This window comes from Opisthocomus hoazin, chromosome 8 (assembly GCF_030867145.1).
Source record: "Opisthocomus hoazin isolate bOpiHoa1 chromosome 8, bOpiHoa1.hap1, whole genome shotgun sequence".
NCBI lineage: Eukaryota > Metazoa > Chordata > Aves > Opisthocomiformes > Opisthocomidae > Opisthocomus > Opisthocomus hoazin.
The window spans coordinates 20875043-20890419 of NC_134421.1; the positions used below are offsets into that span (position 1 = coordinate 20875043).

At 41.4% G+C, this 15377-nt stretch overlaps 1 protein-coding gene and 1 non-coding gene across 3 annotated transcripts; both read right to left on the reverse strand.

The window, feature by feature from the left end:
• Positions 1 to 220: 220 nt before the first annotated feature.
• On the reverse strand, positions 221 to 11352 carry SLC25A3 (solute carrier family 25 member 3). Of its 2 annotated transcripts, none has more exons than XM_075427672.1 (8): positions 11245 to 11352; positions 10942 to 11095; positions 6813 to 6934; positions 4018 to 4197; positions 3719 to 3900; positions 2809 to 2981; positions 2118 to 2228; positions 221 to 2007 (listed from the first exon to the last, which is right to left on the reverse strand). In XM_075427672.1, the coding sequence occupies exons 2-8, from the start codon at positions 11087 to 11089 to the stop codon at positions 1847 to 1849; spliced, it is 1077 nt and encodes a 358-aa protein (XP_075283787.1). In that variant the 5' UTR covers positions 11090 to 11095; positions 11245 to 11352; the 3' UTR covers positions 221 to 1846. The 2 variants fall into 2 exon arrangements, with proteins under 2 accessions (XP_075283787.1, XP_075283786.1); XM_075427671.1 differs by lacking the exon at positions 6813 to 6934 and adding an exon at positions 7099 to 7220.
• LOC142362337 (small nucleolar RNA SNORA53) lies at positions 3297 to 3535 on the reverse strand. Its single transcript, XR_012764964.1, has one exon. It is a non-coding gene; the product is annotated as a small nucleolar RNA SNORA53 (small nucleolar RNA).
• Positions 11353 to 15377: the final 4025 nt, after the last annotated feature.

Sequence of the window (15377 nt, forward strand, 5' to 3'; positions counted from 1 at the left end):
ACTGCTCTTTCTAACTGAACCACGTACAAAAGTTAACTTCAAAAGCTGACTGAACATCAGCAGACTTGATGCAAGATCAAGTCATAGTTAATTCTCTTCTCCAAGGAAGCTCTTAGGAGCATTTAAAGGTTTGTTAAATAATTTCAAAGCTTCCCACTCATGATGGGGCAACAAGATGTACGTACTTATGCCATGAAATATACTTAATTCAACATCAAAGTGCTTAGACAAATGTTTTATTTAGACTTCCAGAATTTGACTTTGCTGAATAACACAGTTGATATCAGCCACTCCCAGCGGTTAGTCTCCTGGTGACAGGAAATAGAGCAGTTTTAGATTTTACTCTGCATTTTGGAAGGCTGCAATTCAAAATAAGAGTCAGTTTGCTTATTTAGCATAACCATCCAAAATCTTGGTAGTCAGAGGGTTTTTTCAGGGGGTGAGAAGCTCCGTAAAGTGGTAACAGGAACTTCAGTAAAATGCTATGGTCAGTGTATTTATGCTACTCCAATGGTGCCTGCTTTAACTGTCCTTTTTGACTCTGAAGGACACATGAGGACGGAGCAGCAGTACAACGTATGTGAATGCCAAGCGAAGTCCAGCATCATCAGCTCACGAGCTGAAAGGCAGCATACCCAGTTTTGCACAAAAGACACTTTAGCTCCAGCTCTACTAAGCAAACAAAGTAGTACTGGATACAGCAAACCCTTAAACATAGTATCAGGCCTTTTCTAGATTTTTATCAATGTGATTATCAACTGTGGGTTCTTGCACAGGCAAAACACAGAAGGCAGCATGCTCATCCTTCTGTGAAAGACTGTAAAAAACAAAATTAATTGCCTTAACAAAACATTGCATGAGTGTCTCCTGTTGCATGCCTAGGAGCCTAGATTTCTTCACATGAAGTTAGGTCAAAAAAAACCCGGTATGGCTTCTTGCACTGCAGAAGTACATTGTTCAAACAAAAAAAACCCTACCCAAAAACCAAGCTACAGGAGTACGAAGTGTAGGAAAAAGCTGGCAAGTTTGTCAAACTAAAAAAATGGCTTGCCTCTTATTGTAATTTAACTGTAAAGCTGTAATAAGCTTTTAGTGGTCAGATATCTTTAAGAATCTTTATTAACATCAGCTTTTCTTTTGTTAAAGTAACAGCTACTGTTCAATTCCACAGTACAACCAAAAGGACTGAGTTCTCTGATGCAGTTCAAAGCAAAAAATTAGTCAAAGCAGAAATTAGTCAAGTAAGCGTAAGTTAGTTATGCTGGGATGACCACCCCAAAGCAGAATCAGCTCCGTTATGTATAAGGTTCCCTGTATCTCTATGGAGAACACCGACAGGATGACCAGCATGCCCTACCCGACTGCAGTCTCATCTCAGCCATTCACGAGTTCAGCTGTTCTACAGTATCAGCTTATTACAGGCAAATAAAACAGAGCACAGAACTGCAGCTAGTTTCTGCAGTTCTGCAAGGATAGGTTCTTGGCACTTCTCTGGAAAGAGTAAAAGCCTATTTTTGTTACAATTGTTCCACAATTCTCTAGTTCCTAAAGTGCAGAACAGGTTAATTTTAAATTTTTTGTTGGGGGGGGGGGGGGGGGAAGTAGAGCAGTATTTGAGGTATTTGCTGCTATGAAATGAAGCTTACATATGCGGTAGTAAACAGACACTAAGCACTGTTTCTCATTTATTTCAGGCAATGACAGTGGTAGAATTTAAACCCTCATCTGAGATGAGGGCACAGCCAATAATGACATCATATAGAGTTTCTTTTCTACATAGTCAAATATATAAAAGTTTCATGAAACTCATCACTGGGACAACCAGCATAGTCAGTCCATGAGTTGTCTATTCAGTTAGACCAAGCTTCTTCTTCAGAGATTCTGGCATTTCAGGTGGAGGTGGACGAGGAAGTCTGAAATAAACCTTCACAGAATCGTAGATGAACCACTGTAGTGCAGTCAGGGTACCAATCATAATGATACGAGCAAACAGACCTTTCCATACACCTGTAGAGCAAAACATAAACCATGAGTAGTGTAAGAAGCCAGGAAAAAAAGAAATCCTCCCCAAAACACCAAACACACTTGATCCAAAATACATGAAAGTAAGGATGTACCTTTGAATCCAAGTCTCATAAGAACCTGTGAGGCAGAACTGCCCTTTTCTTTGTTCAACACAGACACCACAGAGTCAGCAGGATGGGAAACAATTGCACAGAACACACCAGCTGGAAGAATAATTTGACATTAGTTCTGTCATGTTTTAGCTGTACCATTACTGTGTACGCTAAGTACAACCAATTGAAACCACACCTTCTCATATATTTCTAATGAATTGCACAGAAGTCATCTCAAGCTTCCTAGTAGCCTAAAAAGACAGCAGGCACACACTTCTAATGAAACGTGAGTATTAGAAAGCACCTCAGTTCTACCCTTACAGCATCTCTTGTGCTAAAACAAAACTCCTTCTAAATCTCTGGATATTGAAAATCGTCCTTCCATACAGAGTTCTCTCCCCTTTCTTCAACCTCCCCCAGCCTACCAAAGATGCAAGTTTTTTCACTTAAATCAGCTGCAGTTTCTAAACCTGGATATTAACAGCGGTAATACATAGGAACAACCAAGAGTATTGTCCTAATACAGACCCATTTTCCACTTACACATTGAATATAGTTTTTTCCCCTGGACGTTTTAAAGTTACAACTAAGTTCTCCCATTCTCGTTACATCTATTTGATATTCTGAAAAGGAATAGGCTTCTACAGCTGTAGTAGTCCGTTAGTGAAGTGTGGGACTTAAAGATGCTTACCAATATAGCCTGCAATAAATGTGACTACCAGCTGTTCTGCTTTTGTACATTCACTTCGTGGCTTGGGAACGACGTACTTGTAGAGAGCTTCAACAGTACGTTCAAAGCAGGCAAATTTCATCATTGTGTATGGAATCTGTCTCATCCATAGTGGTGCAACACCTTTATAAAAACTTAACCAGAGAGGAGACAAACTCAGTTTCATTTTCTCTAGTATCTAAGGTATGTTTCTAATTTGAAAAAAATTAGTCAGCTTATTGTTACTATCAGGAATACAATTTCTAAATACTGGCACTGTAAGGCTTAAGTGTCTCAATACCTACAGAACAGAAATTTAAGTTTTACTAGTTCCCTGAGTACTAACCTCAAACAGCAACACAAATTAGAATTTACCAAATGCCTACGCTGCACTGCTGTTTTTGTAGTCACTTTTCAGATTACAATGTGTTGCAGTAATGCAGTACTGATACTACAAGGGCAGTAAGGCTCATGTCTGCATACCAGCCAAGTCCCGATAGTGATAAATGACTTGCATATTTACAGCCACTTCTATCAGAACAGAAAGCTAACATGCAGTTGTATTACTCTTACATGCCAATGACTCAAGCATCTTTGACTGTACAACCAAAAGTTGCTGACTATCTCTGACTGGAACTGCTAGAAACTGAGGTTATCCAGCAGAACTCAGCACAAAGATACTCACAAAGATGGATCTAAGGAGCATGTGGAATTAACAGCCAGTTCAGCACAAGTTCCCTGAGGTATGTCAAGTTGTTATTTTGAAATGCAAAGACCAAAAAGTACTACAAGCTAAAGCAACAATAATTTCAGCAACCATCTTTCATTACGAAAAAACACTCAGCATCAAGAACCTGAAGAAAAATAAAAATTAAAATCAAGAGATACTTACGCCCAGATGCCTTCTTCTCCAAACATTTTAGGTACAGCCTGCCGCAGAGTGTTAGCATATCCAGGCTGTGTTTGAATACGAACTTTAGCAGCTTCCATTGGAGCCAGAGCAATGTCAGCAAAAAACTCCGCACTGGCAGATGCAGCTAAATATAGCGAAGTACGCCACAAATATGCATTTTCCTGAAGTGAATTTAAACACACATTTTTATTAACGAACCGTGCTCTTGTGATTACTCTGTGCTACTAATACTATTAGGATGTGGATATATAACCTCATGTAAACCACTTAAGGCTTACCTCTCCCAGCATGTTGCCATACAGGATTTTGAAAACTTCATAGAAACCAAATTTACAAAGCCCCTGCATGGAATATCCAATAAAGGTTGGAGCCCATCCCTTAGCCAAGCCACGGACACCATCTTCTTTGACTGTCACTGAAAATCCATTGAAGATGCTCTTGTATTTTTGTGGATCAACCTAAACAGAATAGGCAGTTAATTGCTTGACAGAGATACTATTTCCATTCTCACACCCTCATCTGAAATAAAAGATTCCTGAATTCCTCATGCAGCTGGCTTCCTAAGGTTCCCTGGACAGACGGTGTACTCCACCACAAGGTTACGCTAATGTAACTGTAACAGTTACTTGTTAGTCTGAAACCCTAAGTTATTCTAACAGCCAGTATGTTCCTCAATACTCAGGAACCACCAAACCATGTGAATTTTGCTTCACATTCATTCTCCAAATCAACAATACCACTTTCTATATTGAAAAGATTTACTGAAATCACTATTCTAACACTGTCAGTAGTATACTGGTATAATTACGTTTAGATCAGAGTCTTTAAAAATTTGACAGCTTCTGCCAGCAATCTCATCCACTTTACACATCACAATCAAGTGTCACCACAAACCAAGCCTGACAATTCACCTGATTCTTAATCATAAAAGGTTATTTGTCCACTGTTAGTTTGATCCCTCCACACAGTCAGAGTAAGACTGATGGAGCAAAGCAGATCAAAGAGTACTCAAGAACTTCTACACTTGTACTTTCACTTTACAGTAAAGGCCGCATAAAAAAATATTTTCTGCACACAAAACTTTGAGTGAGATTTCATTAGTAACATTAGTAACAAATTTTAAAAGACCAACTTGAACAATTTTGTTTCATGTGGAAGGAAACCATTCAGCAGAGATTCTTATACAGGTCACTGACAAATTTTAAGTCGCATTACACTGTGAATTTTCATATCTGACATTATCTAACATTTCCTCAGAGGAATAAGAAGGAAGACATCAAATTAGAAGTCAACCAAAGCTTTCAGAAAGAGCTGCTGTGGGACATGCACGCCAACCTGCAGTGACTGGTATTTTGTCTTGCAGCCTGGCAACAACCTAGAGAACTAGTTCACCTAAACATGTCAATTTTGAAGATTCAGAATTTCAGAAAATCGGGTCTTTAATTGGGCACTATAAAACGAGACTATGTTCATGTCAGGACAGTGCTTCATTATAATCTACATAAAAGGTGACCTCATCTTAAAAAGAGATGAGAGGGCAGGCAATGGGTTTCCTCCTGGAGAATCTAGGAAGTATTGGTAACATGCTCTGTACAGGATCTGTAACAAGATAAATGCTGACAGGTTTCACATGGTCACACCTGGAATCCACACCTGGAATCCACATGAATCCTCTTGCCCCTTCCATTAAGTGCTGGAGAAGGAAGGGGAAGTATCACCACCCTCATCATGCAAGAAGCCCAGGATTGGCAGCCCAAGCCGATCGTACCTTCCAAGCAGTTGAAGCCTGGGAAGTATGAGGCCTTGCTCCCAGTTGTATATGCAGCATTGTATAGCTCTTGGGCCTTCTGCCCTTTAACTCAATTTGCACTGAAATTAAAAACTGTTAGAGATGCTACATCCTCTTTACCCACAATCAATCTTCTCGGGAAACTCATCCTTAGGCACAGGTAGTCAAGCTACCAATCTTGGATTTTGAAGTCCATAACAGAGAAGTGCACTTAAGCTACGTTTGCAGAAACCAAACACACTCTGCTACAGCTATTCACTACTAGTAGAAATGGGGAATTCCTACATGGTTGGCCTGGTCTCAACGCAAATTTTATAGAAAGCTGCATGTTGGCCTCATCTGATGCACCCTGTGTTTATCTGATGTGTTACAGAATGACTAGTTTGAGACCAGAATTTCAGGTGCTCTAAAGTATGTGAAAGAGCCTCTCTTGTAAAGAATACTAAATAAAGGCCTTCCAGAAGAACAGTTTTAAAGAGTACCAGCTGTAGTACTCCTAGTGTGACTAGCAAGTCTGACCAATTCATAGTTACCTTCTAATTTCATAAGCTCTATCATTACAGAATCACCACTTCTACAATCAGTGTCAGCCTATGCAACAAGAAAGTCATTAACTACTATATTTCCAGAATTTTTTAAAGTGTGCTTTAATTTGCTTCATTCTTGAGGTGATGCGCCTGAATAAATCTATTAGTATGTTTTTATCCATGGCTGCTCAGTAGATGATTTTAATGCAGAAGCTGGTATGGCAAATTAAGTGCAATGTGATGACACTCCTTTCAGTTCCATCAAGAACCACTCCAAGCAAACTAGCAACAAACACTGATGGCCTTAGCAATACCGTATCAAGTTGTACCCATTCTGTTCAAAGTGGCATCGTTAGAAAGTATCCAATCCACAATCCATGCAGTGATATCTAAACTGTTAATGGATCAAATTCTACAATGCATGTCGCTCCAAGCTAAAAACCATAGATCTCCAAAACCCCGTGAATAGTGCTAGACAGCCTACCAGCCAGCAAATACAACATCGTGGTGGGTACCTTTTAGCAAATAGTCAGTTAAACGTGCCTTAAATGTAGCCAAAAATAACTCATCCGGATTATCCTAAATGCCTCTGCTTCTCTTGAAAGTGGTATTTTGTTGATCTCACAGCAGTAGACTTGATAAAGCAGCATTCAAGTTTACTCACTTCCTGTGACCCAGAAAAGACTGCACCCCTACTGTAAACTCCTAATATGCTGGCTACATAAAGTTTTTAAAAAATGTTTAAGTTAATACAAACCTGCATACGACATTTCACTAAATCCAGAGGTACAACAGCAGTGTGTGTCAGGCCACAACTTAGGACCCCACCAACGCCACAGAGAGCATAAAACTTGAGCGAGCCATATTCACAACTGTATTCTGCAGCAAAAAATAAAGACACACCATGCTTTTACATAAACTTCATGCACTGTTGGACAATGATGTCTAGGGAATGGTTTATGCCTCAGATTCATTAGTAGATTAATTATATCACACTAAACATGCTTTGTCAATGTCACCGCATATCAACATGCAGAACAAACCTGTATTCTGCATTTAACCAGGTCTAGAGGAACCAGTGCTGTATGTGTTGTTCCACAGCTAATAATCCCACCAAGGCCACAGAGCATAAAGAATCTGCCTGAGCCATACGCACAGCTATATTCTAGTTCATTGGAAAAAAAATTACATATATATGATCAATCATAAATGGTAACAAAGATCAGAAAAAGCAAAATTGACTGAGTGCTACCTTCTCGAAAGTATTAAACTGAAATAATCTCCCATGCTATATTATTCAAATGTAGTGTTATACTCAAAAACAACTCCCCTGCTTTACATTAACGCCTTTTGGACTGACAAGATTTGATTCTAGGCCTTCCAAATTGAGTTTGTTCCTTTAAAAAAAGCAACGGAAGAAAGAGTCAAGTTTTAGCTCACAGCACACGTAAACCATAGAAACTAATCCCAGAAGCTGCTAGTGGAAATAATGACTCAAAATTGCAGCGTCCAACATTTTCTTCTACCAAGGAATTAAGCAAGAAGAGTGTTTCTCCAGTATTCTGGAGACAAAGCTTCTTTGGTTAAATATTCTGTAACAGTACAACTTCTGTATTTAAGACCATACAGATCTATGAGATCCAGCATTGGATTTTTCTTTACACAGATGTATTTTCAGGTATTTTTCAGATTCTTTATACAGATGATTTTTTGTTTTATTACAAATGCAGAACCTCAGATTTATACAGCTTAGTGAAATTGCAGAACTTTTTAAATCATCACATCCAATGCTCATAAACAACGTACATTAAAGAATCTTTCAGATCACATTTAATCAAAAGATATTTCATCTGCACTGTTCCATACAGACCTATGTATAAAAACATTCAGTCTTAAAAAAGGAAGTTATTGATTTTCACAACATGCAACAGAGCAAAGTTACTGGAGCTGAAAAACAAGAATCAGTTTCCCTCTTCCATTTTTGAAGAAACTACAGAGGGTATGATTACATGCAACCAGAAAACACTTCACTTTATAATTAACAGTATGAAATAAGCATAAAGGTAGCAGCACAGTTCTACTACTATGCTTAGCATTATTTATGCATATATAAAAGAAAATACAAAACTAACATACTGACTAACTATATAGAAAACCATACACTACGCAAAAACATTCCCCACAGCACAAAGGGATAATCTAGGTTCTTTTGCTATTAGATCTAGTTGTGTTATTCTAATATATAATAGAATAGACATTAAAGTGTTTCATCAGTTTAAGAGCTATCTCCAGAGAAACACTAATAAAATCAAAAGACATCAAAACCCTATCTTATCCAGAGCTTCTTTGCCTTGTCTATTTACTTCTGAAATAAATTCCTTTACAATTGTAAACAAAAATTTACAGTTACAATCAACAGCACCAACAGTGCACCAGTTAACACTAGCAGGTTCATCCAGCTCATAAATTCACTGTTATAAGGGACCTACTTCCCCAAAACGTTCCAGATTTTACATTACATTTTATATTTCCCACCTTACTGTTCAAAATTAATCACCAAGGTAATAAAAGTGTCATTTTTTTCTTTATTCTAAAACAACTAATACCAGATCACAGACACCATTTTAAGCCTAAACTCAAAGCGAGAAATTAGTTAACAGAATAATGCATAACCTATGAGAATTTTTTAAATCAAGATACTGCTCAAGACTGTAAATGTGCTGGTTTGGGAGTTGCACATACTTCTAAAATAGCTTGCTTATGCTAACAGATTTGCAGACAGCAGTAATACTCTGTTTACAACTTGCCAGAGTGACTGGTTAAACAAACACAAACAAGGCTTTCTATGCAAGTGTAATCAGAGAACAGACTCTGGGTCTGTATTATGAGGCAGCTCTGTCTAGCTGCATCTTTGGCCTGCAGCACAACAGGACTGCAGTAGTTACCATGCTGCCCAGACACCAGAAGTATCTGTTCACACTCCCTTTTTCACAACAATTTACTTTTAGAAGTCATACTCCTCAACTGACAGAGACAGACATTCATAGAAGCCACAGAAAAGCAGAGCTTTGTGTATCTGCTTTATTACAATGGTATTCAGACTCACCCATCGGCTAGGTGTTCAAATACAGTAATTAAGAAAAGCAAGCCAGCATCAATTAGGCTTGAGCTCTTTACAGGTACCTAAGTTCGTAGTGGTATAACAGCATTAGGAAAGAAGGCTATAGTACATCCCAGACTTTCTATTTCAGAAGTAGAGTCAGGTTTCCTAACAGCTGTTAGCTGAAAAGAGAATCGGCTAAACATGTAGTACAGAGGGCAAGAAAGTTATTCTAACATACCTTGATGCTGACTTAAGATAAGACAAACACCCTGAAGCTATTCAAATATAAATATACAGCACAAAAACATGTCGACCGTTACCCATTTCATTTCTTTGCTTCCAATCTGACACATTAGCAAGGACAAATTCCAAGAGCTGATCATAAAACACTTTGTCTCTGAGCTGTGTTATGGTTGATGCCCTGAGCTGAACTCAGAAGGTCTTGTGCTCTGTACTGACTTTGTGTGACCTTGTGTAAGTTCACATATCTTCTGCAGCGTGCTAACTCTCCCAACACAAAGGCCAGAGAACGAACTGGTATGTGAACTAATGAACACAGCAGAAAAGCCTACAAAGACTAAGAAACTCTGGTCACCTTTGAATGCATCTGCCTACAAACAGAATGAAGATTACACATAATACATTCAGGAAATAAGTGTACCTACTGAATTTAGCACACTGAAGAGCGATTTAGGGCTTTAGTTAGCTAGCAACACAATTACTAGAGCCAGAAGTACTTTCTCAAAAAACTTCGTAAAAGCCAACACCCAGTTCTGTTGCTCTTTCACCTACTACACGAATGTTCACGCAAGAGCACTAACATACTTGAATAACTGCAGTACATCAGAACAGGTATCTTGCCGAAAGCAGTTTTTTCTTATTTTTAATAAAGACCAGAGAGATGCTCTGCAGTTTTTAACAGCTTAAAAGAAATAGAATTCTAACATCTACCTCCACTATTAGGAGTATCATCAAGGTCTGACCTTTGCAAGTCATGGAAGTGACAAGGAAACATACAGACAGCATTTGCACTTAAATCTAAAACACATCACTGTACCTTAGAAAGCACAGCTATCTGGTGTATGTCCCGCAATTACAAAGGAGAAAAGAAAAAAGGAAAACCAAAGAAACAAAACCAGAAACCAAACAAGACAAAACAAAAAAACCCACAAACAGAACAGCTGCAGGCACCTCTAGTGTGTCTGGATGTTCAGATGTGCAGCAGTGAATAAACAGGGAAAAAAAATAAAGAGGAAAAGGAAAAAGGATGGGAGAGGTGGCCTTTCAAATCCACCCATATTCACATGCCCCACTCTTCCCCACAGAAAAAGTACGGGCCTGCAGCCTCAGCCCCCGAGGCCGCAGGCCCAGCACAGCCGGGAAAAAACTCTCTTATCCCCAAGACAGAGACCATCAGGGGTCTCCGTAATCACCCGGAGCTAGAACCTTCTTGTGACCCTTCCCGGCAAAGCCGGCTCCCCGCTGCCGCTCGGCACACGGCGAGCGGAAGAGGCTGCCAGCGCCTCCCCCGCCCGTGCCCTTCCTCGTCCTCCAAGCCGGCGCGTAGGCCCGGCTCCGGCTCCTCCCCGGCCCGGCCGAGCCTCGCGGAGCGCTAACCCTCCCACCGCAACGCCGGCCGGCAAGAGCCCGCGCAAGCGCAAGCAGCGCCAGCGCCCCCGGCCCCCTACACCTGCCCCCAGGCCTAGCCGCCCCTGCGACCCCCCCGCCCCCTACACCTGACCCCAGGCCTAGCCGCCCCCGCGACCCCCCCGCCCCCGCTCACCTTCAGCGGCGGATGCGGCCGCCAAGCTCCGCCGCGTGGTCGGCGCCTCCGCTGGGTCCGCGCGCTTCCTTACGCCATCCTGGGCCAGCTGGAAGTGCGGCGCGTAGAAGGGGTTGAGCCGGGCGAGCGGCGCGATGGACGAAAACATGGCGACCTGAGGCGGGCGAGAAGAGCAGAGCGTCGTGGGACGGGGAGGCCCGCCACGGCACCAACCGGACGCGCCCGCGCCAGCGAGGCGACCCCTCGCCCCAGGGCGAGCAGCGGGTCCCGCCGGGCGGGCGTCCCCGCGCCGCCCCGACTCACCTCCTAAGATGGTGGCAGCGCGCGGACCCGCTGCTCGCGCGACAGCTCGGCGCAGGGGCTGATCGCGGGCCCGGCTCAGTCACTTTGTCCTTCGTCGACGCAAGGGGCGGAGCCACAGCCCAAGAAGCTCCAGGGCGATTGGCGGAGGCGAGCCGGCACTACCGCGCACGCGCAGCCGAGGCCGACGCCCTTCTCCCCGCGCCTGCGCACGGTGGCGGGCGGGAGGGCGGTCACCGCCGGGGCCTGCAGCACCCGGAGCAGCGCGGTGGCGGCTGGGTGCAGGTCCGCCGGGAGGGAGACGCTGCTTCGTGGGCAGTCGGGGTGGGTGGGCGCATAGTTTTTAAGATAAATTAGGCCTCTGTGTAGCCCTGAGCTCCAGTGCTGCCTCCTCACCCTGAGGCAGGCCACCAAAGGCACTGGCTGCAACTCTGTGGCTGCGCTTTCCCTATGGAGGACGTCCTTGCAAGGCACCGTGGCACGGCCTATGCTACAACGGTTGCAGCTGCTTACAGGAGAACTACTAGTTACTGGTTTGTTAAAAGTAAAGTATTACTTAGCACTCACGCTTGGCCTTGACCACCTTAAACCAAGCCTCTTCTAACACAGTGTGATTTCACTCGTTTTAGTGGATTTACATGGTACAAAACTGGCATAGGATGCAGTTCAGCTCCCCAGTTAACAAAGAGGTAAGAACTCCCAAGTTTTCACCATCTTGGTGAAATCTCTTCTGTTACAGTGCTCTGTAACAACACAAGCAGGGAAGACAGCAAAGCAGGAGGCACGCACTGAATATCGCAGCTGTTACCTCTGGGCACGGAGCCATTATGCAACTGACAGCGTACCAGCAACACCCCTCCAGCCAGCCGTGCGGCTCCCATCGAACTTCCCCGGAAGACGAGCGGCTACGCCAGCCTTTGGACTTGGCTCTACTTGCTGTATTTCACAACAACGTTGATCCCGGCAGACTGTCACACACAGGCAAAAATGACACATGCCTGACAGCACCGTCACAGCAGTCTAGGTTGGCAAAGTCCCTCTTGAGTAAAAGAGACTCCAGCTGCCGAGCAGGAGTAGGTCAGCTGAAATTGCATTCTTTGCATACTTTCACTTAGCAGCCAGGCAAGAGCCTGGAGCGCTGTTCACTGCCACCGGCAGCAGTCAAGACAGACCAGAATTGTTTGTTCTGCCATTACTTGTTCTGCTCTACAAACTGGCATCTAAACAATCGTAGGTAGCAATGTTTTACCTAAAAGCTAACCACTGATACTTCTTAAATGAGCTAACAACCTCTAAACATGACTGGGACTTGGGCTCTTGCCTTGAAGTCACATATAAATGATTGCAATTCTTGCACTTTTCTGATTCTTAACATACAGAAAACCTCTGCTCCTTCCAATTATGAAGGATGAACATGTGACTATTTATATGCATTTAACGGCAATTTGTGTGCACAACTAATACTGACACAGTTACTGTCTGTGGAACAAACAAGTTTCTTTGGTTTTAGCTCATGAGTAACACAGCTGTTTAAAGTTAATAACAAGTACTATTAAATCGCAGTCTAACATATCCCCATGAAAATACTGTGATAATGTATGTTCCTGCTGAATGCATATCATTTTACATAGAAAATCTCTTCAGATTTTCCCAGATGTGAAAGAATAAAATAGCAGTAGCCTGTAATTTGAACTATCTAGATTAATCTGATTTATGAGACACACTGAAGGTAATAATAGATGAAGACTTGAAAGATGTTACCTTTTGGTGTCCACCACTGTCAAATTCGTAAAAAAGAGCTACTGCAAATTAAATTCATCTTTTAATCAGCAGCTTTTCAAATTTTGGGAGTACAGGAAAATGTTAGTTTGACAACTCTAAAGCTTTCCTAATTACATTCCCTCCTTCTGTTACTAACACCCACCACACACACACTCCGTTCCCTCTCCCCTCTTTCCCCAAGCAGCATATCCTGTCTTACAATAACTTTTAACAGTTCTAACATTTCTGTGAAGCCCATACAAGCTTTGATTTTACTTATAAGCTTGTTCTATAGATGACTTGCTGTTTTCAAAAACCTACAATGAGACAGTGAAAAAACCATCCGCACCTTCGATAATCAGGTCAGCACAAGCAGTATCTGCTTCTGCTGTAAGCATGTATTTTACATACTCATTCATTATATCAACACCAGAACTACTACACTGTGATTCCAGAGAATCAGTAACAGATAAATTCAAGCTGTAAGTAGGTTTCACAGCCCAAGGGAAGCCTTAACACTGCAACATCTCCTTCAACAGGATCCAGACTAGCTCAGCTGAACGACAGCAGTCACATCCTCTGAATGCAGGAAGTAGCGAAAGCTCTCCTATTCTTAGTAGTCATTGCCATAAGTGTCCTCATCTGATAATGTTTTCTAATCTAAATTCTCCCCAGACATTACATGTTTTTCCTCCATAAAACATCACATTTTTTTCCTAAATAACAAATAAAGAAGGCAATGCAGATACACTTTTAAACCACAAACTACCAATGCTGACAAAGAAATTCAAAGTGAAGTGGGACAGAAAATCTGAGGAATTATTCTTTTAGATATCAATATACACATACTACTTGCAAGCGTATATGCCACCTTAGGAGTATTTTACAAGTTGAATTAACTGGTAGACCCTATGCTGTATGATATATACATGTGTATAAACGTATGTATACACATCATAGCTTGCTGTTGCACGGTGCAAAGCAGCCTGGAACACTCCCTAAGCAAAAAGAAAAGCAAAAGTCATAGGAAAGTTTTAGACAAACATAGGTAGATTCACCAAACACAGTCAAACAAAGGGTATGCTGAAACACCCAAGTGTGTAAACACAGTATTTAAAATTATGTATCACAACCCACGCTTGTATCTATTTTACTATCAGATGAAGTTTTTAGATTTTTTTTTTTAAAAACTTTTCAACCCTATATGCAACTTCAGCCATATCAAAGCAAGCCAAGAATACCATGCACAAGACATGCCACACAATTTTACAGGCTCCATTTGCAATTATACTACTTTTTCCTTCTGCTGAAGAGCCTCCTTTTGGAGGTCTATTATTTAAAGGCATTCTTTTTGTATGCAGCTTTTCTGATTTAACTCTGCACAAACTAGTTAACATTCTTTTAAAGAGATATTTTGTCCACAAAATCATCTGGAAAAGTAATTATCAGGAAATGAAGATACCATGATTTTCGTAAGTTGCACTACAAGAAACACAAACCAAAACACACAGAGATCAAGCCTAGGAGGGACCTGAAAGCTTTCTGTAGGGCAGTATTGAGCATACCGCTAGCAAGTAAACTTGGAGCAGAAAAAGTTTCTTCACACTTTCCTACTTAAATACAAATCAAGGTTTCAAAGCACACACAGAATTTAAATTTAAGATCCTCCTTGAGAGTTTCTTGTCTCAGACACAGGGTAAACTCTCACAGCCTTACCATGGATCACATGCCACAAAATTAAGTCTCAAGACTGCAAGTGATTTGCAACCTGATACCAGACACCTGAAACTTCATGCACATTAAAAGATCAGCACGCCAATTAAAGGGAAAAGCACAAGCTCTGTGTTAGAAAGTTTAATTCAAAGGGAGTGGGGGTATGTCAAGATCTGCCATGTTTTCAACACAGCATTCTAAGCAGCATGACCCATTGTGAGAACAAAACCCACCAAAGCAAACAAACAAAAAACCACAACACATTGTCATGCCTACTAACTTACACAGGCCTTTTTCCAGACTTTTTGTAGTCCTTGCCCTGAAAGGGACTTAAGCAACATTTACTACATCAGAACTCAACTGATTTTTTGCAACTGAAATTTGGATACTAATACCAGTCCATAAAATTGTACTATTTTGTGATTGGTTCCGAAAGTTTAAACTGGCTCTGTCTAGAAGCCAAGATAAACTAACAGAACAAAAGTGAGTTTAAAACAACAAAAACAAAACAAACAAAACCATCAGCACCAGTTCCTATTGCTTCAGCAGTTTGATACAAGAACTGCAGTATACTTCAGTGTAACTTACGCAACTAATTAGAAGGCTTTAAGCACATGTAACTATTCAGCTAGTAGCACTATTACTACATGCGTTACTCTTAG